The sequence below is a fragment of the Prunus avium genome, chromosome 4 (assembly GCF_965620075.1).
Source record: "Prunus avium chromosome 4, drPruAviu1.hap1.1, whole genome shotgun sequence".
Lineage (NCBI taxonomy): Eukaryota > Viridiplantae > Streptophyta > Magnoliopsida > Rosales > Rosaceae > Prunus > Prunus avium.
In genome coordinates, this window is record NC_142287.1 from 20,325,186 (window position 1) to 20,347,709 (window position 22,524).

The 22,524-nt window shown below is 35.7% G+C and overlaps 2 protein-coding genes across 3 annotated transcripts; both read left to right on the forward strand.

Moving 5' to 3' along the window:
- Positions 1-678: 678 nt before the first annotated feature.
- LOC110754458 (uncharacterized) lies at positions 679-16,259 on the forward strand. Its single transcript, XM_088252338.1, has 26 exons — positions 679-1,023; positions 1,269-1,696; positions 1,783-1,879; positions 2,856-2,909; positions 3,039-3,184; positions 3,291-3,387; positions 3,484-3,582; positions 4,943-5,190; positions 5,309-5,410; positions 5,494-6,454; positions 7,406-7,585; positions 8,136-8,278; positions 8,371-8,467; positions 8,576-8,674; positions 9,814-10,061; positions 10,176-10,340; positions 10,427-10,942; positions 11,221-11,368; positions 11,496-11,597; positions 12,820-12,912; positions 13,317-13,358; positions 14,133-14,243; positions 15,292-15,363; positions 15,461-15,579; positions 15,687-15,750; positions 15,846-16,259. The coding sequence occupies exons 2-26, from the start codon at positions 1,287-1,289 to the stop codon at positions 16,098-16,100; spliced, it is 4,668 nt and encodes a 1,555-aa protein (XP_088108464.1). The 5' UTR covers positions 679-1,023; positions 1,269-1,286; the 3' UTR covers positions 16,101-16,259.
- Positions 16,260-19,625: 3,366 nt separating this feature from the next.
- Positions 19,626-21,962, forward strand: LOC110754474 (protein ENHANCED DOWNY MILDEW 2-like). 2 transcript variants are annotated; one of them, XM_021955546.2, is made up of 5 exons: positions 19,626-19,750; positions 19,932-20,046; positions 20,165-20,261; positions 20,360-20,458; positions 21,570-21,962. In XM_021955546.2, exons 2-5 carry the CDS (start codon positions 19,961-19,963, stop codon positions 21,825-21,827), a joined length of 540 nt encoding a protein of 179 aa, XP_021811238.1. In that variant the 5' UTR covers positions 19,626-19,750; positions 19,932-19,960; the 3' UTR covers positions 21,828-21,962. The 2 variants fall into 2 exon arrangements, with proteins under 2 accessions (XP_021811238.1, XP_021811246.1); XM_021955554.2 differs by having other exon boundaries at positions 19,709-19,750; positions 19,927-20,046.
- The last annotated feature ends 562 nt before the right edge of the window (positions 21,963-22,524 follow it).

The following is a 22,524-nucleotide window of genomic DNA, read 5'->3' on the forward strand; positions in this document are numbered from 1 at the left end:
ATGCACTTTTTTTTGATAATTTATAATTATAGTTTTATCCAACAACTATTGGTATTCCTTTTTTATTTTTTAATTCATAACATATTTTTAATAGGGGTAAAATTGGGAAACTAAACAAAATTAGTTTTCCATACCTACTCAAAACAAACATGGGAAAGGAAATAAAGTAATATTTCCGGGTTACTTTCCCAGCATTACCAAACATGGGAAAAGAATCACAATTTCCTATCTCTTGGGAAATGACATGGGAAATGATTTCCCATCAAATCCATTCCGTGAACCAAATGGGGCCTATGAAGAAGAAATGATTTACAATTTAGGGCTGGTTTCAAAAAGGGGGGAGATAAACCAACATAAAAAGACACATTTATCATTAAATTTAACAAAAAAAAATTGACAAAAGAGATAGCAAGACGATTCTTGCTAACGAAAGTGAAGTTTAAAAAATAAAAAATAAAATGCGAATCAGGCCAAGATTCAAAGACTATTGGACCTAAAAATCCAGCCCGTATATTCTCAACAAAAAGCTTGTATGTAGCCCCGAACGCCGAATTTAAGACGTGGTGGACAATATTGCGAGGTCCCCACTATTCACTCTTCTAGCAAGCATTCTGTACCTACAGGGCATGTCACAAAATGCGTAATGGAGAATAAATGTGTAATCTTTTTATTCCTGAACGCGCCCGCAACTTATGAACAGGAATTTCAGAGCAAATAAAAAGGAAGCAAAAAGGACATAACCCGAAACTGGAGACTCAGAGTCTGACTCGGACTGCGTCACTTCCGTTCCCCTGCCTATTTCATTTTCCTCGCTCACAAAACGATTCGTCATCTCACAAAACATTGCTTCATACCTTTATTTGCCTTTTCTCTCGTCTTTTACATTTTGATTTATTTTTCTTCGGAAATCCTTCCCAGTTTAGTCTCGAGTTTGCCAAAAAAATGTGTTTTGTTGTTGTTGGGTTCTGAGAAAACGGAGGAATATAGCTTTTTTCACCATTGAGGCACGATTGAGAGTGGAAGGTACAAATCTGATAGTTCCTATTTCTTCCTTTTTTTTTGCTTCGAAAGGCAAACGGGGGATTACACATTGTCTTGTTGTCATTGTGCTCTTATTGTTATTCTTAGTAATTTTCTTTTTGGGAAAATATTTTATAAACCAGCTTTTTTGTTTTGTTTTCAAATTTTTGTTAGTGATTTTTCGTGAACTGCTCATACTAATTTTACCCAAATGTTTCCTTCAACTTTATGATTGGGTGTATTAGCAGTGTGAGTTGAAGAAGGGCATGGCATCCTCAGATGGCGAAGCCGAAGCTCTGCCGTCTACTGTGTCAAATTACCATTTCGTGGATGACAGAGACGAACCCATATCATTTCATGTTCTGCCCATTCAATGGAGTGAAGGTGAGAGGCAGGGTGGCAAGAAAGTTAAGATTTTTCTGCATGGAACTGTTGATAATGGGATTCAGGAGATATATAAGCATGTTATAGCTTGGAAGTTTGACCTTTCCAAGGGAAAGCCCGAGATTTTTGTACTCTCCGAGGAAAATAATTGGCTTAGGCTTCTGAAGCCGAGGAAGAGCTTTGAGGACACGGTGCGGTCAATCTTGATAATGGTTCAGTTCCTTCATTATGTGAAGAGAAATCCTGAAACATCCTACAAATCTTTGTGCACTCACTTGTCTAAAGTTTTCAGGTAACTTGCAAAACTTTAAACATCTTATACTTCTATTTTGCTAGTTTTCTTATAACAGAGTTTGATAATTTTCATTCAATGTTCAGCTTGTATGACGTCAGGCATTCTCATAATGATCTGCTGGATCACATTCTGTTGATACGTGATTCTATTGAACGGGATGATGCCTTAGCAAGGTCCAAGGTTTGTTTAGCTTCTTTTATTGTCATTGGAATTGTAAAATGTATTTCAGTCATGTTTAAGCTTTTCATATCATTATTTATTTTCCATATAATTCAGGATACATCATTAACTTTATTATCCAGAGTATCTAATTTACATCTATTGATTGAAAATGAATTTGGTCATAATTCTTTACTCCTAAAAAAGCATGTCTGGAATGAAATAATAAATTCCTAGTTTATTTAGACACCACCTTCCATTTAGATGGAAACAGAGTGGACCACCGAAATGAGGCTGTGCCAGTTTTTTGTTTCTTAAAATGATCTTATGCATTCATTTTGATATTTAAGTTCATAGTTCCGCTGCAAGTTTTCCCATTCCTCTTGAGTGCACAGGGATTGTGGCCTGAGATAAGCTGCCAGAAACTTCTCATTAAGGCTCAATCACATCAAATTGTTCGAGCAGAACAATTATATCCCAATGATTGGTAGCATACTATCATTGAGAAGGATGTGTGTTCTTGTATTCCTCATGGTTGGTATTTCCCAGATTAAGGCTTCTAGTTAAATATTTATAATTGGAGGATTAGGCAAATAACTATTTCATTCTATTGGCACATGTTTAAGTTTTACTTTTTATTTGAAAAACATTCATTTCCGACCCTTTATGTTAACATATCGAGCTCTAAGTAGCTCAGTACCTGCTTATTCTTTGATTGAACATCTGAACCTTACCAGCATGAAGTGAGTTTTCCATTATGTGAACTTTGTTGAAACTTAAAAACTTTTCTTTACTTTGTTTTTTCTTTCACATGGGTGTTATCTTTGTTTTATTTTCAGTCGGTTACTATTTCCAGTCTCTGATCCATTGGCTATTATATCAAATTGTACATGATCTTTTAAAGCCAATTTCATACCTTATGCCTTGTGCATGAAATACATACACTATATTTCTCTGTATGCACAGTTAACTGCAATGACAAATTGTGATTTAACAGTTTTTGGTGAATTTCCTTGGAGAGAAGCCCGCAAAGAGGCAACTATCTGATGAGGTCATATTCTCCTGCTTATCTCTTTCCCTTCCTTTGGTAGACTTTTGTCTCTGGGTTTTATTATTTCTGTTTTTTTCTTTTGTGTTCAAATTATAATGTTTTGAACAAGTGTATTCTTTTGATTTTCAGGGCATTCAAGGTACAAAAGATCTCAGATTTGTGGTTGATCATACAGAAAATGATATGATTGATGGTGCAGAAAATGAGTCCAGTGACATTGATAGCCTGTTTAGCTCTGTCTGTGGTTTCTGCGATGATGGTGGTGATCTCTTGTGGTATGCTATGGTGTTAACTGATTCTTATGATTATGATGGATATATTCTCTAAAGAAATTAATTTCGTATAATTTATGGTGTGAATAACAATTTTGCTCTAATGCAGTTGTGAAGGGAGGTGCCTAAGGTCCTTTCATCCAACTGTAGAGTCTGCTGTGGGTTCTGATTGCAAATCTCTTGGCTTTACCAAGGATGAAGTAGATGTATGCTCCTGTCAAATATTTACTTTGTAAATTCTATATATTTCTTTTCGTTGATATCATGATCATGAATAGTATATATTGTTTTGAACTTGGTAGGCGACGCAAAATTACTTTTGCAAGAACTGTAAATATAAACAGCACCAATGCTTTGCTTGTGGGAAGCTAGGTCCCTCTGATAATTCTTCAGGTGCAGAGGTATGACTTTGCTCTAAGAAACTGAACAATTGTTAAATGTTGGAATCATGGTATGTTGATTCTGGGTTTATTTTTATATATAGCTGTATGAACTGCCACTTGATTAGTTTTAGCAAGTAGTACACTAGTGAAAGATTTTTGTAAATCGGAACTAGTTAATCTTCTCTTTCCCCGTTTGAAAGTTGTATGTTGAAGTGCAATTTGTTTTTTCCTGTTTGGTTTTTAATTTCAGGGGCAAAATTGGTTCTTTAATATGTTGAGTTATTAAGAAATGAGCAAGTGCCAAGTAGATAACTGGAGATTTTGTTAATAGGAATCATTGTGTTTTGTTAGGTCTAATACCTCATAGTCTTCTCCTCATGCTGTTCCCTTTTCGATTACGCTTCCCTTATACTTTCTTTGAATATACTTCTTGTGTTGGCTTTGATATTACCTACATCCTTACTTCGTTGTGCTTGTGTCACCATTTAATCTTCTGGGAATTGTTTCCAGTTGGGATTGTGGTTCTGTTCCCATGTCATCGTCTGGGAATTATTCCTGGTTGAAATTGGTTTAAGTTTGTTTTATCATGTCTTTTTCTTTCAATAAAAGGGTAATTGATTATTTATTTTTTTTATAGATTTTGTGCTAGAGGTGAAAGGTTTTGGTGTGAGGTGGAGGAAGTGTATATGAGGTTGTTAAGATCTGTTGATTTCTCAGTGATATTAATGGGAGGCCCTGGGGAAAAATTTGGGTCATCTAAGGCCTAGGGCTCTGGGACAAGGAGACCCATTATCAGCCTTCCTGCTCACTCTGGTGGTTGACGCATTAATTAGGTTGGTGCAGGGATCAATTCTCAGGAGTAAACTGGAGGCATTGACAAATAGACTTGGGTGTGATGTGGGGTTTGCCCTTTAAAGTATTAGGTCTTCCTTTTTGGTGCAAACCCCTGAGCAACAGATTTTGGGACCTGGTTTTAAAGTAAAACAAAAGAATATTTCCTCTGCACATTTTCTAATTCTTGCTGTGAAGGATGACTCAAAAAGTTAAGAAAAGTCATAAAATATGACAAAATTTTTTAGAAGAAATGAAGACCTTTCCATTTCCAATGCATGTAGTTATGATGTAACTCATTCTGATTTCAATAGATGAATCAGTAGAACTAAGTTTCAGTAAACTTGAATGTCCCTGATTGAATTTTTTTATAACTTTTAATTGGCAAAAGTAGTCAACTTTTCCTCTATTCAAGTCAGACATCATCAGTATTATCATAACAATATTTGTATTCTTTTCTGCATTTCCATATCATTGCAATCAGTATTATCGGTAGCACTATTTTATGGTTAGTTTGCATTAATGCATTCTACTTAATTTCTTTTAGGTTGTTCCATGTTTTTCTGCGATCTGTGGTCGATTTTACCATCCACGATGTGTTGCAAAATTGCTTTATCGAGATAATGGAGTTTCTGCTGAAGAACTTGAGAAAAAGATTGCTATGGGGGGGTCTTTTACATGTCCGATTCACAAGTGCTGCGTTTGTAAACAAGGAGAGAATAAGAAGGAGAGGGATTTGCAGTTTGCTGTGTGCATGCGTTGTCCTAAATCGTACCACAGGAAATGCTTGCCAAGGTACTCTTAATGGTTTGTTCTTTTGTTTTTTGGTTTTTGATATGCGGTTATGGCTCATGGTTCCATGGTCCTTTATCTGTAGTGTCTAGATGGCTGATGCTTGTATTGCTTGTATCAGAAAGATTGCTTTTGCAAAGGGAGGAGGAAGTGATGGAGAACGGCTATTAATACCAAGAGCATGGGAAGGTCTATTACCTAAACGCATTCTTATATATTGCACGTAAGTATTATTTTCTTTGATGAGCAGCTTTTACTTGTTGGCTGCAGTTTTTCTGAGTGGTTTTTGCCTTTTCTTCTGACCAGAAAACATGAAATGAATGAAGAAGGCAGAACTATTATAAGGGACCACTTAAAATTCCCTGATGTTGAAGCGAAGAAGACTGTTACAGAAGAAAATACGAAAATTTTGACATCAGAGTCCCTCATAGGGAGAGAGAAAGTTGTGTCTAAGAAAATGGTTTCCTTGGATGAATTATATAGAGTAACAATTCCTACTGAAAGATCTGAACACAAGCAGAAGCCATCTGCTGAGGAAGTGGGTGGTAGAAATGGGGATAAAGTATTTTCTGGGTCTGACACTTTGAGAAAGGTGACAATAAATACTGCATCTAAAAAAGAAGTGAAAACTTTCACCTCTGAGGAAAAGAAGACTTCAGTAGGTGAACATGAAAGGAGCTCCTCTAAGATCAATTGTGAAGGAGAATGTCAGAAGAGTCTCGGCCATGGGAATAAGCGAGGCAATGCGACATTAGGAAAGCTGCAGCATGGTGGCGAAGAAAAGCACAGAAGAGGAATGGTTGAGATTTCATCAGTGAACAAGCGTTGTGGCATTGCTAATCAGCATTCTGAGTTGAGTAAGACTGGTAATATGCAGTTTGGAATGTCTAATGGTGGAACCCAGCTCAACATTTGTGTTGACACAGGATCTTGCTCACAGGTTTGCACGTGTAGGCAGCAAGTTCCTGATCTTGCACGATGTAATTTAGTGAGTCAGGATTCTGTTTATGAGCGGATTGGTTTGCGGTCTTCTACTACTTGTGGCCATCAAGGTCTGGCAGCTGACTCATTTTCTGGAATGAAGCCATTATCTATGGTGCCATATGCACCTCAATGGGATAAGTCTAACTGCTCAATGCCAACTGCTTTAGTTAACAGTTACGGTCCCGGAGAGCGTAAACCTGGCTACCTTGGCAATCCTTTGGGTTTTGCTCCTGGCCCTCACCAGAACTACTCAGTGCATAATTCAGCAGGTTGGCTGGATGAGTAATTACAAGGATCACGTTAGGGAGGCGCCATCCCTTTTTTGTAAGCTTGGAAGATGTTAATGATTTTGAGGGACCCGTTGGTGTAAAGAGAAATGAGTATATGGTATTTCTTAATGGACTGATGATGAAAATGACAAAGCAAACCAACGGCCGGGACAAGAATCTCATGAAGGTTGTACAAAGCCTTTGTCTTATCCATTGCCTTTTGAACATCTCTCACTATAGTATATTTAGAAATTTCCCGTATCTCGGTCAACTGTTGATTCATGTAAGGATCCAAGTAGCTTTATACCAATTATCAAAATCCATAGTCAGTTGTAGGAGAAAAACTTAGTTGTAACGGGGATAGCATTGTTTTGCCATTCCCGACCAATAATGCTATCCCACGTGAAAGTGTTATCATTCATGTCATAATTTTATTGGTTGGGAATGGTAAAAATAGTGATATACCCATTACATGGAAGTCTTTCTCCAAATGGCAAAACAATGCTATCCCACGTGAAAGTGTTATCATTCGTGTCATAATTTTATTGGTCGGGAATGGTAAAAATAGTGATATACCCATTACATGGAAGTCTTTCTCCAGTTGTAGGCATTGACACGGATCCTTTTGGTCGCAAGATAGACTAACCCGCGAACTAAACTAAATTTCCAGTATACCAAAATCTATCTTAAAAGATGTTTTGGACAAAATTGGTTTGAGTCGGCATATTAAATTTTAGTTTCGGTTTAATTCGGTACGAAATTTCGGCCATGGATATATTTCATGCCAAGTCGAACTAGCTCGGTTTTTCATGTCTCGGCTCAAGCCTGCCCACATAGGACGGGCCTATACGAGCTTGATTGTGCCGGCTCAAGCGCTCTCAATGAAAATACTTATAATGGAACCATGTGCCATATAGTTCAAGCATGCAAACTACGTGCGTCCGTCCCATTATTAAACGTAAACGACATGGCGTTGGGCTAGGAGGTTTTCATTCCTAATTCCTCACTGGGGGAACATAAAGAAGTTCAAATTTCGCAGCAAATTGAAAAAGAAAAGAATGGAGAAGAAGACGAAGCGACGAGGCGAATTAGGAATGAATAGTTTGCGTGAGTTTCATCGATCAAGAGACGAAGCAAAGTCCAAGGTTTTGTCTAGCTTCTTTTCTTGTCATTGTAACTTTCTTTAACATGTAATTAGCCTTTTATTATTATTTTGGACTACAATGGATGGTCTAAACTACAAGGGAGGGGCTTTCTCACACACACACAACATCAAGATGCTTCTAGTATGCAAGTCAAGGCCTTTTTCACCGGGCTAGACCCTTTTTGGCATGATTAGCCATTTTTAGTACTTCTTATCATCACTATCTACTTTCCAGATAATTCTTAGAACTTCTTTTCTTTTTTGTTTTTGTTTTTGTTTTCAACTTTGTTGGCTTTTGTACCTGATTTTTTATTTTCAAATGCTCCTATGCATTCATGTGATTTCTCACTGCATAGTTCCACTGCAATTTTTTGATTTTTTTTCCTAAACTTTGTTGGCGTTGGGCATAGATATTAAAGATTTGTGAACCTTTATGTGAACACATTAAGCTCTATGTGCAAACTGCTTATTCTGTAATTGAAATCTGGTTGGTATTATTTAAATATGAGGTTGTTATAGTGTTTGAGCCACTGAACTCATTGGATTTTCAGGACATTCAAGCTACCGAAAAGCCCGGATTTATAGTTGATCACATGGAAGATTATGAGATTGAAGTTGAAGACGAGTCCAATGATGATGATGACCTGTTTGATTCTGTTTGTGCTTTTTGTGATAATGGTGGCAAGCTTTTGTGGTATGCTTTTGTGTTGTCTCGGCATTCTTTGAAGAACTTCATTTCCTAGAATTTATGGCTTAAATGTATGTATTTTTTTTCCTCTAATACAGCTGCGAAGGGAGATGCCTAAGGTCCTTTCATGCAACTAAAAGGCTTGGTAAGGATACCAGGTGTGAGTCTCTTGGATTTACCCAGGATGAAGTAGATGTATGCTCTTCTTATCCACTTTTGTTGTAAATCCTGTTTCTTTCTTTTTGGTTGTCTTTTTGTTGTTGGTGTTATGATAGTTTTTATTTTATGTTTTGAACTTCGTAGGCGATGCCAATTTTCTTCTGCAAGAACTGTGAATATAAACAGCATCAGTGCTTTGCTTGCGGGAAGCTAGGATCCTCTGATAAATCTTCAGTTGCTGAGGTATGAAGTGTTTTATACCTAGCTGTTGACTTGATCACTTGATTAGGTTTAGCAAGTTGTACTCTAATATGAAGGATTGTTATAATTTTAAAACTAGGATTGTATAGTTATTCTATTTTGTTCCTATCTTAATGAAGCAACACTGCAGTACACTTTTGTTCTTTTGTTTGTTCTTTTTATTTTGGGGAAGTATGCTGCAATTTTGTTTTCCTTGTATGTGTGGTAACATGATGGGTTATTCAGAAATGAGCTGCTTGGGATCATTTTCTAGTGGTCGGTCCACATCTTTTCTTAAGTGTGCTTGTAGTGCCCAATTCATCCTTTGAGCATTGTTTCTGGTTGGCATTCTTTTCCATTTCTTATATTATGTATTTTATTCTTTTTTTACTTTCGTTTTCCTCAGTCTAGCTAGAATAACTTTTTTTTTTTTTTGATTAAGGTCTAGAATAACTTTTTAGTCTACACACACATGTATTTCTCTGGTTAATTAATTTTTTTTTTCTTTGAATAAAGAAACAGATTTTGAGTAATAGGAAAGGTCAAACATATAGAAGCATGAATTGTCCTTAAATCAACTGGAAGAATGGCCGTACATGATATTAACATAAGGCCAACCTTTTGGGATCTTATAGAGACCAATTACCATAAATAAAGAAAGTGGGGGTACCCCTTTAAACTCTTTGGAACTGGAAACCGAAGTAGAAGCTAAAAAAGGGCAATTTTTATCCCAAATCCCATTCAGTTTCTTGCAAAATGTTGGCATTTCTCTATGATTCCCAAAGAATGATCATGACAATGCACCTCCATAATATTTTTGAGTTCTTGAATTTCGACCAAAGCCTGTTGAGTCAAGGAAATTGGGAGTTCAAACCTGCAAATAGCCGCTCCCCTTCCTAGAAGCCACTGATCAAATTTGGTTTTACTAAAGATTTTTATTTTATTTTTTGGTAAAGGGTTTTGTGTTTCTGTTGTCTTTTTTATCTGGATAATAGTCAGCTTTTTTATTTATTTTATGTGTATACATCAATCCGAAATCTTCAGCATGTTCTTTTCTGCCTTTTCATATATTGTCATCAAACAAAGTAGTACTCATATTCTTAAGTTTGGGTTACCTTAGCACTTTTATTAATTGCTGTTAGGTCTTCCGCTGTGTTTCTGCAACCTGTGGTCAATTTTACCATCCACACTGTATTGCACAACTCGTTTATCCAGACAACAGAGTTACTGCTGAAGAACTTGAGAAAAAAATTTCTATGGGGGAATCTTTTACGTGTCCAATTCATAAATGCTGCGTTTGTAAACAAGGAGAGAATAAGAAAGATCCCGAGTTGCGGTTTGCTGTGTGCAGGCGTTGTCCAAAATCCTACCACAGGAAATGCTTACCAAGGTACTCTTAATTGTAATTTTTTTTTTCTGTTTTCCTTTTAGTATGCTGTTATGAGACCATGGATTGGTCCTTTGTTTGTGTCTAGATGGTTAATGCTTGAATTGCTTGTACCAGTGAGATTGTAACTGAAAAAATTGAGAAAACAGAGGAAGAGGAAGAAGAGGAAGAAGAGGAAGACGAGGAAGTGGAAGATGAAGAAGATGAAGACATAGAGGGTGAAGATGTAATAACAAGGGGTTGGGATGGTCTATTACCTAACCGTATACTAATATATTGCCTGTAAGTATTAATTTTTGTGAACTACTTTTGATCATCACTTTGTCTGCTTTAATTTTCTGAATGCTTTTTCACTTCCTTCGTATTAGGAAACATGAGATAGTTAAAAGAATTAAAACTCCAATAAGGGACCACTTAAAATTCCCTGATGTTAACGAAAAGAAGACTGGTCTTGAAGAGAAAAAGAAAAAGCGGGCAGCAGAGTCCGTTTTAGATAGAGAGAAATCTGTTACAAAGAAGAGAAACCTTCCATCTGAAGAATTCTATAGGGGTAAAACTGCTCATACAATATCTAAACAGAAGCTGAAGTCACCTTGTGCTGTAGAAGTGGGTGGCAGCAGAACTACTGAAAAAGTACCTTCTGGGTTGGATATATCAAGAAGGGTGAAAGTAAATAGTTCATTGAAAAAGGAAATTAATACTTCCGTGGCTGAGGAAAGGAAGTCCTCATTCGGTGATATGCTATTTGGGGTGAAGGGGTCTGAGCAAGTGAAGTCAGGGAAGCAGGGTAAACCTGATGGTGAGCGTAACTCAGTAGTAGTTAATCTTGCCTCTAAAAAGTTAAGCAGCACACCACCTTCTTTAGATGTAGCTACAAAGAGAAGGTAACTCTATTCACTCCTAATTGTTTACCAATTCTATATCTGTTTATATATTTATACACCATTTCTTGATAGCATTACATCGGTCATCAATATATATGTATAGTACACCCTTATTTTATCACCTCTCTCTCTCTTTCTATACACGTGCATGCAAATACACACGTATGTGTTTGGATACTTTACAAAGACTTACCATGGCTGCAGACAATCTTGATTTGAGGTTTTTCAGTGTTATTATAAGTTGTGTACAGTTATCTGATTTATTTCTTGGAATTCAGATTATTGGCTCTAATGAAAGATGCTGTGTCTTCAATAACTTTGGAAGAGGTTAAAAGAAAGCATAAAGTTCCTTCGACTCATGCATTGTCATCCAGAAATGCTGTGGAGAGGAACATTACACTTGGAAAGGTGGAAGGCTCAATTGAGGTGCGTCTAAACTGGGAGGATTTCTGACCCATAAAAAAAGACTGGGAGGATTTCAACTGTTCTGGACTATGAGTATTTTATGATTTATTTTATCAAGCATTTTGTAACGTTGTCCATGTATATTTAGGCTGTTCGAACAGCGTTACGGAAACTAGAGGAAGGATGCAGTACTGAAGATTTAGAGGCTGTGTGTGCACCTGCGATGATTAATCAGATTTATAAGTGGAAGGTGGTTTCCTATTCCTGTCTCACTGTCCTACAGCTTGTCTTAAGTTTGGTGGTTAGGCGAAGATTATACATCTTCATATTCTTTCTATTAATTTATAAGTCTCCTACATTAATGCTTGTTGGTCTGTGTACTAGACTTATGCATCTCAGCTATATGCCTAGTCAGGTTATGCTTGGTTTGTGGCTCGGGTAATGTGGTGTAAACTAGCCAGGTTAAACCAAGTATCACATTGGTCAAACTTGGGTTGATTGAAATTGGTTGAGCTTTAGCCAAGCTTGATTAACTATGCTCAAAGTTGTGCTTTGAATGTTGGTTTCCGGCATGAGGTACACTTGTATGTGAGATAAGCTTAACTTGAATTCGTCTTAGGTTCGGTCAATGTGGGATGTGAGCTTAAAGCGTGGTTTGAGTCACTTAATGACTAGGAAAATGCAAATACATAAGTGAAGAAATAAAGAAAATCATGTAACAAATAGAAAATTTTAATATTGGTAAATTATTGAGTGTTCAGTTTTAAAAATTTTATTGGGAAGCAGCTGAAGAGCAAATGGACAAGGCGATGTCGATTTAAAGTAGAGTTTTCTTGTGATGAAATTGGAGCCAGGACGAGCCTGGCTTCTAGTTTTAATTTTTTTAGCAAGCTTGTTATTTTCTTTTAGCTTGGCTTGTTTCCTTTACAAGCCAAGTCCAAACGAGCCAAAAAAATTTAAGCACTTGAGCTGTATTAAGCTGACTTGGGTGCAGTTATAGGGTATGCTGTGATTCTTGATGCACATTGCTAGGGGTAGGCTACGTTGGTTTAATTTCAGTCCACAATTTTAAGAGGAAGCCTATTTGGTTGTTTGGTACATGCTGAGAGATACTCATTCACAAATAATTTCCAAACATTTAACATAGATTGTGACATATTTCATTTCTAAGAGTTAGAGAAATATTAAGTATGTGCCCTTGCATGTTTGCTTGAGATATAAAATGTGCGATGATGAGCTTTTTGTAGCATCCTGCGTGGCCTCACTCTATAATAACAGCTATTTCCCAATGGATTAATGCATACAGCATAGCGAGAATAACTGTTAGCTGTAGATCTCCTCTCTTTTTTTCTTTCTTTTGGTTGAGTTTGCTAGGCCATTTTACTCTTATGTAATATTTGTACTAATGGTTCATTAGGAAACGGTTGTGCTCTCTTACTTCCCATTAATTTTATTGACTTACTTTGATGCAGAACAAACTGAGAGTCTATCTTGCACCTTTTTTGCATGGAATGCGCTACACCTCCTTTGGTCGCCATTTTACAAAGGTGGAAAAATTAGAAGAGGTAATCTGATTGTGTTCAAGTTTCAGCTATTTCGAAGTTATAAAGCACCTTTTTCTTTATCTTATTATTTTGGCTTTCACTACTCACCATTGACAAAAGCACAAAAATATCTTATCTTTGAAAGTTCTATTTTGACTTCCTACCTGAATGACCCAAAAAACTCTCTATTCACACAGCGGTGTGGATTTTTATTTACTCCTGCTTTCTCATAAATGGTTGGCTAATTAAACTCAGTGGTAGAAATACTATACAGTTATTCAATTATACCTTCCTCTTTGAGATAGTTTTACCATTTTTTATCTTGTCTGCACATGTTCCCTTTATTAAATTTGAGCCACTGAGTGTGGAAATATGAACTCCATGAACCCTTGAAGAAGTCTAAAAGCATAATTTTGAATGTGCAGATTGCTGATAGGCTCCATTGGTACGTAAAGAATGGAGATACGGTACGGATGTACATTCTTATTTTTGTGGTATAATTTTAGTGCATTGGTTGGTGTATGTGAGTGCACTATATGTCTTGTAACATGAAATGTCTTTTGGATGTTGCTTTGAGTTGTGCAATTCCTGATACTTGATGATCTGAATTGAGTATGCTGTTCCAAATTGTAGTCATTCAGTGCTATATAAAAAATTATATTTGCATGGTTGGTTATTTGCCTGAGTTTGTATTCCTTTTTTAGAAGCTTCGTAGTACCTGAAGCTGTATTCCACTGTTCACCTATAGGCCAACTCAACAGACTGTTATAGTATATTTGGCTTCTGAGTTTCTGACCACAGTTTTTGTACTGGTTTTGGAATTAATAAAATTCATTTCTTATAAAAACAATATCCGAGAATTACATTACTTTCTTTTTTCTGCAACAGAAACATCTGGTGTTGGAAAAAGCTATCATGATATATATGAACTTTTGTTTGAATTTACACAGTTGATCGTGCAATATATGTATTCACCACAGAAGTCATAAGATAGTTAAAAATAAAAATAAAAATAAATTATGTGTTCTTAAGTACATATTAAAAGAATAGAAAAGATAACTGATGTTGTTGTGATTCCATATTAAATGGGATATCAATATTGGATCATGAGCTTATGTTGTTAGTTATGAAATTATGATTGCTAGTGGCTTGCTTCTTTGTTTTGAAGATTACATATTCAGTGTTGATTACGTGACCAAAATAATGTTGAGTGCCTGATTGCTTACGGTCCCAATGAACAGATTGTGGACTTCTGTTGTGGTGCTAATGATTTCAGCATCATAATGAAGAAAAAGCTTGAAGAGACAGGGAAGAAGTGCTTTTACAAAAACTACGACTTCATTCAACCAAAGGTAATTCTCATCAGTATTAGTCCTTATTATTAATCAATCCATACATCATATTATCAATGATAGTGTAGAAACTAGAACAGTGTTTGTAGTCTCAGAAGTTATTCACTACTGCTTATGAGGGTATGAACTGCTTGCTAGAAATATGTACACCCGATGGCTTTATAGTTTATTCCAGAAATTTCAGTTGGTGGGCTTTCAGAGTCAGATAGTAAAGAGATAGTGTAGTGTGGGTTTTCTCCTATTTATTCTCCTCTTAATTTTTCCATTTCTTTAAAGTTACTATAATTTCTAAAAATGTTACCATTTATAGTCCACCATTATCATAGGCAGCACCCATCTTGTGTTGTCTTACATTACTTACCGGCTTTTCCAACTTTGGATTGGGCCAAAAGGGTCTCCTCCTTCTCTCCCACTTGCATTCCTACTAAACAAAAGACAACCAATCCATCCATCCATCCATTTTCCCTCCCCCTCCGTTCACTCTTAATACTGCATTAGCAAACAGTGTTTGTGCTTGTTACTTTGGAAAGGCCCCAGATTGTGGAACAGTACAGAAGAATCATGTACTGGGACGTGGTTATCTATTTAAGACAGTTTATTATGCAAAAAGTGTTCTTGGGATCTAATATTGGATTACTTTTTGTTATACCTCTCAAAGAATGTGTAAAGGGGCCTACTGAAACAGGTAATGATATAAAGATTTCCAAACTAAATTGGCCTATTATAGCCTACAGTACATATGCAAGTACAAAAAATCTTGTCCTTCCACTGTGAATGCCTACCACATTTCAGACTTCGGACTTATGAGGTATATGGTTACAGTGTAATGCAATCTGTACAATCAGCACTTGGAGTTTATTCCTGGTTCTTGATTCTCTTCATCCTCATTTTTTGCTTCAAAAAGTTAATTGTGATTAATTTTGTCTCTTATGATTGTTTTCATATGTCGGCTTGTAGGCTTTTGTGTATGTGCATTTTGGTAATTTACAGGCTTATGAAACAGAAGAACTGGGAAACTGATCGTTTTATGTGGATTTTCATTTGGCAGAACGATTTCAATTTTGAGAAGAGAGATTGGATGACTGTTCAACCAGAGGAGTTACGGACAGGGTCACGATTGGTAGGAAATTGGAGCCTGTTGTTATTTATCAAGATGTTTGCATTCTTGAAGCCTTATGTTAATTGTTTCACTCTGCCTAACTTTGCTTCTTGAGCAGATCATGGGGTTGAACCCTCCTTTTGGAGTTAAAGCAGCTTTGGCGAACAAGTTTATCGACAAGGCTCTCGAGTTCAATCCAAGGATTCTTATTCTAATTGTTCCACCAGAAACTCAAAGGTAGCTGCTTTCCGTTTCATCTCTCTCTCAGACATACATCAGATGGGCATGCCTGTGAGCTGGACTTAAATTTGTATATAGTTTCTTACATTTGGGCCTTTCATCAGGTTAAACGAAAAGAATTCGCATTATAATCTAATTTGGGAGGATGAGCAGTTTCTGTCTGGAAAGGTAAAGTGAGATGTGTTTGTCCTAGTGGCTGAATCTTAATCGTCTGAATCGAAACTTTAGAATGAGAGTTTAATGGTGGCTTGTCTTCCTTGCAGTCATTCTATCTCCCTGGATCTGTTGATCAGAATGACAAACAAATGGAGCAGTGGAATGTGAGGCCACCTCCACTCTATCTTTGGAGCCGTCCTGATTGGTCTGCTGAGAACAAGGCTATAGCTCGAGAGCATGGGCACATCTCTGCATCACCACCAGGGTTTCATGAAAACATTGCCAAATCAACATCTCTGCACCACTTCCCCAACTCTAGGCGTTTTCATCACAACATTCCCAAATTCACAAACAATTTCTAAACCTTACAGCTGGGTTCTGTTTCCCAACCAGTGGCTCATGAAGGTTGTGCAAATCTTTTTTATTGGTCAACTGTTGAGTCATGTAAGGATCAAGTAGCCTTATACCAATTACAAAATTAAGAAATAGAATTTGCATTTTTGTTTTGGAAAATAAATAAATATTATAGAGAAGATCCTCGAAGGATCTTATAATCATACTAGTCAAATTTAAATCTAAGCAACATATCCAACGGAAAATTATGAGTGTCTAAATGAACTCTAAAATTAATTGAGTACACCCTACAACCAAACTATTTATTGAATTATTAATTTACCTTAATATAAAATTACCAAAAAGGATATATTGAATTATGAAATAAATATAATTTTAATAAGTACACCCTACTCACCGTATTCAGTGTTTAGGAAAGATTAGAAATTCATGCCTAACTTTCAACCCCATAAAAGGGTTATGCCTAGGGATGGCAAAAATCCCTACGGGGTCGAGTACCCGTCTGGTCCCCGACTCTAATGGGGGGAGATTTCGAGGCCAAACGGGTATCGGGTATCGGGATCCCTGAACCTGACTCGAAAATATATATGTTTATATTTAAATAAATAAATATATAATTATAACATTTATGTTTAACCCTAAGTTAACCTCTCTCTCCTAATTCTTCCTAATCTTATTTGGAATTTCATACTGATGTGATTTTGAATAGTTGAGTTAAACTTTATAGTTAATTTGGATGTGTTGAATGATAATTTAATATGAAACTTAATGTTAAAATGTATGATAACTATTTTTTATGCAAAAAAAATCGGGGATTAGGGGCGGGTATGGGGGATAGTCCCCCGATGGGGATGGAGACAGGGATTCCCCAAAACCTATTAAACGGGGATGGGTTCGGGGATAAGGGAGGGGATGGAGAGCGGGGACAGGGATGATATTGTCATATCCGGTCCCTACCCGACTCGTTGCCATCCCTACTTATGCCTACTAAGGAAAGAAAAGTACCCTCCACAACTATGCCAAATTATCCAGAGAATATTAATTGTACATTTCTTATATACTGCATTGACCAAGGGTTCGAAAATAAGGTTGGAGAAGCGGAGAACCGATAGGTTTTCCACAAGCTCCTTGCCCAGACAATGGTATCTCCTGTTAACAGAAAAAAGAACCTTATTATTCGATTACGGTCCATATTCATTGCATGACTAAAACCAACTGAGTTTAACAAAATCAACCTGAATATTTGATCCTCTTCTAGGTACTGCTGGAGGGCCTTGGTCAAAGCAGCAGAGGATTTTGAATCTCGACCAAAGGGTTTCTCAACAATACCCTTGGTCCAGCCGTTACTAGATGAGGATGATGAGCTAGCCGAATGCCAAAAAGAATGGGTTTGGTGTTATGTGATAGAGTCTATTAGGGTGTACGAAGCATATTTTTGGTAGTTAAATAGGATGTACTTAGTTAATTTTATATTTTGATTTAAATATTAGAGTGTACTTAGATCATAGGGTGTACTTCCCCAATGGTTGGAGCTTTAAAAGAGGTTGATAGAGCCTCGTTTAGGGCTCCGATGGAATCTTTGAGGCTCTAAAGGAATCACTCTGACAATAGAAGGGCTCTATATCTAGAGCTCTATATTCGATATAATTTTATAAACGTGTTATTTTTAAAATAAAAAAATTTATTATTTTTTAATGTATATTATTGTATGTTAGTTTTTTTTTTGTGAACATTTCAAAAAAAAATCAAAATAAAAATTTGGACAAGATTTGAAAATCTTTTCTATGAAAAAAAAACCTTGATTGTTGCCTTGAAAAAAACAAAGCCTCATCTGTCAAAAAACACAAAAACAAACCATATCTAGCCCATCCCCTCTCATTGGTCACATTAAATAAAATATAAAACAAAGAGAAGCAATCATTGATCAAGAAGAGAGTATCATGAGCTGCAGTCACAAGGCAAGTCACCAACAACATATATGGGTTGGCAGCTTTTTCTTTATGTGGGCCCCATTCGGTTTCAGGGGCTTCAACCGTGAACATAAATCTAGATATAGCTCCGGTGGGGCTCAATCATTTAAGGCCTCAAAATTGAACAATTGGGGATGACTTTTTTGCTTTAGTTGCTATATATTGCAGCCCACTTTAGAAGGCCCCATTGAGGATGGTCTCTTAGTTAATTTTAAAGTTCGTTTAGCAGCACTCAAAATTATCGAACCAAATACAAACATTTGAATAACTGTGCCCTTTCTTTTTCTATCTATAATGTGGCAAGTTGGCAACATGAGAAAAAACATATTTTTTTTGTCTATAAACTCTATGTTCCAAACACTAGAAAGAAAATCTATTTCAACTGCAGTGTATTCATGGTCATACGAAATTAAAGCGTAAAAAAATCACCTTTAATGTTTCAAAAAAATTTAAATTCCACCTCCACTCATGTGGGCAGAAATTTGAAACTCCCAAACATCCGATAAATATTTGTGTAAACCCCCCTCAATGAAATTTTTTATTACTGCTCCCCAAGAAAATAAAAAACAAAACAAATCAAAAAATGAAGAAGTAAGCTTCGAGGTCAATGACTTGCATAGTTTCTTTTTAGTTGCGACAAAATTACAGTATTATAAAAAATTTGTAAAGAGCTTGTAGCTCAAGTGGTTAAGAGTATTTATCCCTACATATGAAATCTTAGGTTGATTTCCTTTTCCCTCAATATCGCTTGTATAAAAAAAAAAAAAATTATTAAAAACAAACCTGCAAAGCGGTACATTGACATGAATTGGTCAATCTATTATGATGATAGTTGATCAATGTCATTGAGCTCAACATAATGATATGGCTCTAGCTATGGGAGACATGCTAATTATGAGAGTCTGTATTTTTTATTTTAGTTTTTAGATATCTAATTTCTTATTATTTTTTCCCATAAATCTCAAATTTTCTCCATTTCACTAAAAAAGAAATATTAAACTTAATTATAAATGAAATTGGTGTGAGTAATACAATTATAATTTAACAAGTACTGAACATATAGAGTTTGCCATCGCGTATTATATGTAATTTAAGTCACACAAGGCCATCATGTAATTAAATTTATCAATTTTGTTGTTGTTAAATAAGTAGATATGAATAAACATGTCTCAAAAGTTTCATTAAAAATTTTTGTTTGATGAAGGAATTAAAAATTACATAGAATTTTAAAATGACAGAATTTAGATTTCCATTATTTCAATTTTTGGCAATTGAAGATTTTAGTATTTTGGATTTATGTATGTCAAATTTTGTAAATGGCATTATGAAAATTGTGAAATGACGCATATTTTTGTGGAAATTAAACTCGGGAATTTGATGCCGTAATTTCCATGACTTTTAATAAATTCTGCACATAAGTTGCCAAACAAGGTAATTTGTCAATTTTTCCTCTTAAATTCCCAATTTTAAACTAAATTCTAAATTATTTCCCTTCATTTAATTTTTGTCAATTTTCGAAACTATGTGTGTCTCAGTCCTCTCATTATTTAACCTACGCGACATGTCGTTGTGGTAGGAGGTATAAAGGTTACCTGATTGATTCCTTCCTAAGTCCTATAAATAAGTTCAAATTTCAATCAAGAGACGAAGCTTTTCAGGGTTTTAGGGTTTTGTGTCAATCTGATTAGGTACGTAAATATTGTTGAATTCCCAATTTCTTCATGTTCTTGTCTTTTCAGTATGCAATTCCTTTCGAAATAGTAATCTTCCTGTTTTCTTTTGTGTTGAAAAATTAGTGATATTCATGGACTGCTTGCTTGTGTTATTTTTACTGCAAAATTCACTGTTCGATTTTATGTTTAAGTGTAGTAAATTAACGGTGTGAGTTGAAGAAGGTTATGGCATCGTCAGATGATGAGATTGATTTTGAAGACGAGTTTGATTCTGTTTGTGCTCTTTGTGATGATGGTGGCATGCTTTTGTGGTATGCTTTCGTGTTGTCTAATTACTATGATAATATGTCACTCTTGGCATTCTTTAAAGAACTTAATTTCCTAGAATTTATGGTTTAAATATATGTAATTTTTTTTTCTCTAATACAGTTGTGAAGGAAGATGCCTAAGGGCCTTTCATGCGACTAGAGAGCATGGTAAGGAAACTATGTGTGAATCTCTCGGCTTTACCCAGGCTGAACTAGATGTATGTTCTTCTTATCCACTTTTGTTGTAAATCCTGTTTCTTTCTTTTCGTAATTGCTATTATGATTTTTATTAAATTTTAGGTTTCGAACTTGGTAGGCGATGCAATTTTTCTTCTGCAAGAACTGTGAAGATAGACAGCATCAGTGCTTCGCTTGCGGGAAGCTAGGATCCTCGGATAGATCTTCAGGTGCTGAGGTATGAATTGTTTTCTACCGAGCTGTTGACATGTTCATTTGATTAGTTTTAGCATGTTGTACTCTCATGTGTGTGGAAACATGATGAGTTATTCCAAAATAAGCTGTTTGGTATCATTTTCTAGTGTTCGGTCTACATGCTCATAGTCTTCCACTATGCTCTGTTGCTCTTTGATTATACTTACATTTTCTTTCCTTTATTGTGCTCGTGTTGTGATGTTGTCTTCCCTGGGTTTGGGACCTAGATCTTTTGTTAAGTGCTTGTAGTGCCCAATTAATCCTTTGAGCATTATTTCTGGTTGGCATTCTTTCCCCTTTTTTATATTATGTACTATTCTTTTTTGACTTTCATTTTGCCCAGTCTAGCTAGAATAAATTTTTCTTTCCCCAGTATTTTCCATATACCCCATAGCTGATTTAGTCAATTTCCCTGGCACTGATACAAATTTTAGTACATCTTTTAGCTTACACATGTCTTTCTTTGGTTAATTAATTTTTTCTTTAAATAAAGAAATGGATTTTGAGTCTTAGGAAAGGTGAAACATATAGAGGCATGAATTGTCCTTAAATCAACTGGAAGAATGGCCATACAGGACATTAACATAAGAGTCAAGACCAGCCTGTTGGGAACACATAGAGACCAATTACCATAAATAAAGAAAGTGGTACTCTTTGGAAGTGGAAACCTAAATAGAAGCTAAAAAATGCAATTTTATCCCAAATCCCATTCAGTTTCTTGCAAAATCCTGGCATTTCCAACAATGGTCATCACAATGCACACTCCATAATATTTTTTGAGTTCTTTTACTTCGACCAAAGCCTGTTGAGTCAATTTCCAACAACATGCCCGAGTACAAGCCCGAAGCTACTGACTAAATATGGTTTTACTAAAGAAATTCATTTTCATTTTCTTGTTTTTCTTGTAAGGGGTTTTGCGTTTTGGTTGTCTTTTTTATCTGGATAATAGTCAATTTTATTTATTTATTATATGTGTATACATCAGTCTGAAATCTTCAGCATGTTCTTTTCTGCCTTTTCATATTGCCATCAACAGAGTTGTACTCGTAATTCTTATGTTTGGGTTACCTTAAAGCATTTTTTATTGGTGTTAGGTCTTCGCCTGTATTTCTGTAGCCTGTGGTAAATTTTACCATCCACATTGTGTTGCACAACTCATTGATCAAGACAATGGAGTTACTGCTGAGGAGCTTGAGAAAAAAATTTCTAAAGCGGAACCCTTTACATGTCCAATTCATAAATGCTGCGTTTGTAAACAAGGAGAGAATAAGAAAGATCCCGAGATGCGTTTTGCAGCGTCTAGTCGTTTTCCAAAATCCTACCATAGGAAATGCCTGCCATGGCACTCTTAATTGTATTTTTTGTTTTGTTTGAGTATCTGACAAAGGCACATGGAAAGACTTTTAGTTGTATCTGTAGAACTAGTTGTTTTCTCGTAGTTTCATTTGAATTGAAAAGGTTTTTTCCAAACCTAGTTGCAAGAAAAATCTGAGTTAAACTGAATAATTTTCATATTTCTGCAGTTTAGCTGTTTGCATTAAGTGTTTGAATTACCTTTTGGACTCCGAATCGTTTAATATTTTGACACAGTCTAGTTTCACATGTCTTCTTCAATTTTGGAAATTTTCGTGCCATTTGGTTCAAAGCTCAAATTTGGGTGCATCTTAACCTACAGGACGTCGCTGCGAATTTTTCTTTGCGGCTAGTGAAATCAATGAGAAGTTTTCTATCCATTTTAAGTTGTTTAGATTTGTTGTTTCTTCCATTAATCTTTACCAAATATATATATATATTAATTTGAAACTTCTTGTAAATTTTAAATATTCCTTCTTGTTTGAAAGCCTGAAAACAAAGTCTAACCAACTAGTTTAATTTCATTTATTGTTTCCGAACCAGCAGTACAGTTTCAATATTTTATCAATAATCCTTCTATTCTACTCCTTTTAGTGGTCATTTATTCTCGTCTTAATCCCTTTACATCACACCTCAGTTTTTGGGGTGTGACATGTAGTTCAAGTGGTTAAGAGTATTTATCCTTACATTCAAGGT

What these genes read in the sequence shown, in the direction of transcription:
- LOC110754474 (XM_021955546.2), top strand. Translation starts at nt 19,961, where the DNA reads ATGGCATCGTCAGATGATGAGATTGATTTTGAAGACGAGTTTGATTCT. An exon ending in TTACCCAGGCTGAACTAGAT is followed by an intron (nt 20,262 to 20,359) that starts GTATGTTCTTCT and finishes CGAACTTGGTAG; the next exon opens with GCGATGCAATTTTTCTTCTG. An exon ending in ATAGATCTTCAGGTGCTGAG is followed by an intron (nt 20,459 to 21,569) that starts GTATGAATTGTT and finishes TATTGGTGTTAG; the next exon opens with GTCTTCGCCTGTATTTCTGT.
- LOC110754458 (XM_088252338.1), top strand. Translation starts at nt 1,287, where the DNA reads ATGGCATCCTCAGATGGCGAAGCCGAAGCTCTGCCGTCTACTGTGTCA. An exon ending in CGTATACTAATATATTGCCT is followed by an intron (nt 10,341 to 10,426) that starts GTAAGTATTAAT and finishes CCTTCGTATTAG; the next exon opens with GAAACATGAGATAGTTAAAA. An exon ending in AGGTGGAAGGCTCAATTGAG is followed by an intron (nt 11,369 to 11,495) that starts GTGCGTCTAAAC and finishes ATGTATATTTAG; the next exon opens with GCTGTTCGAACAGCGTTACG.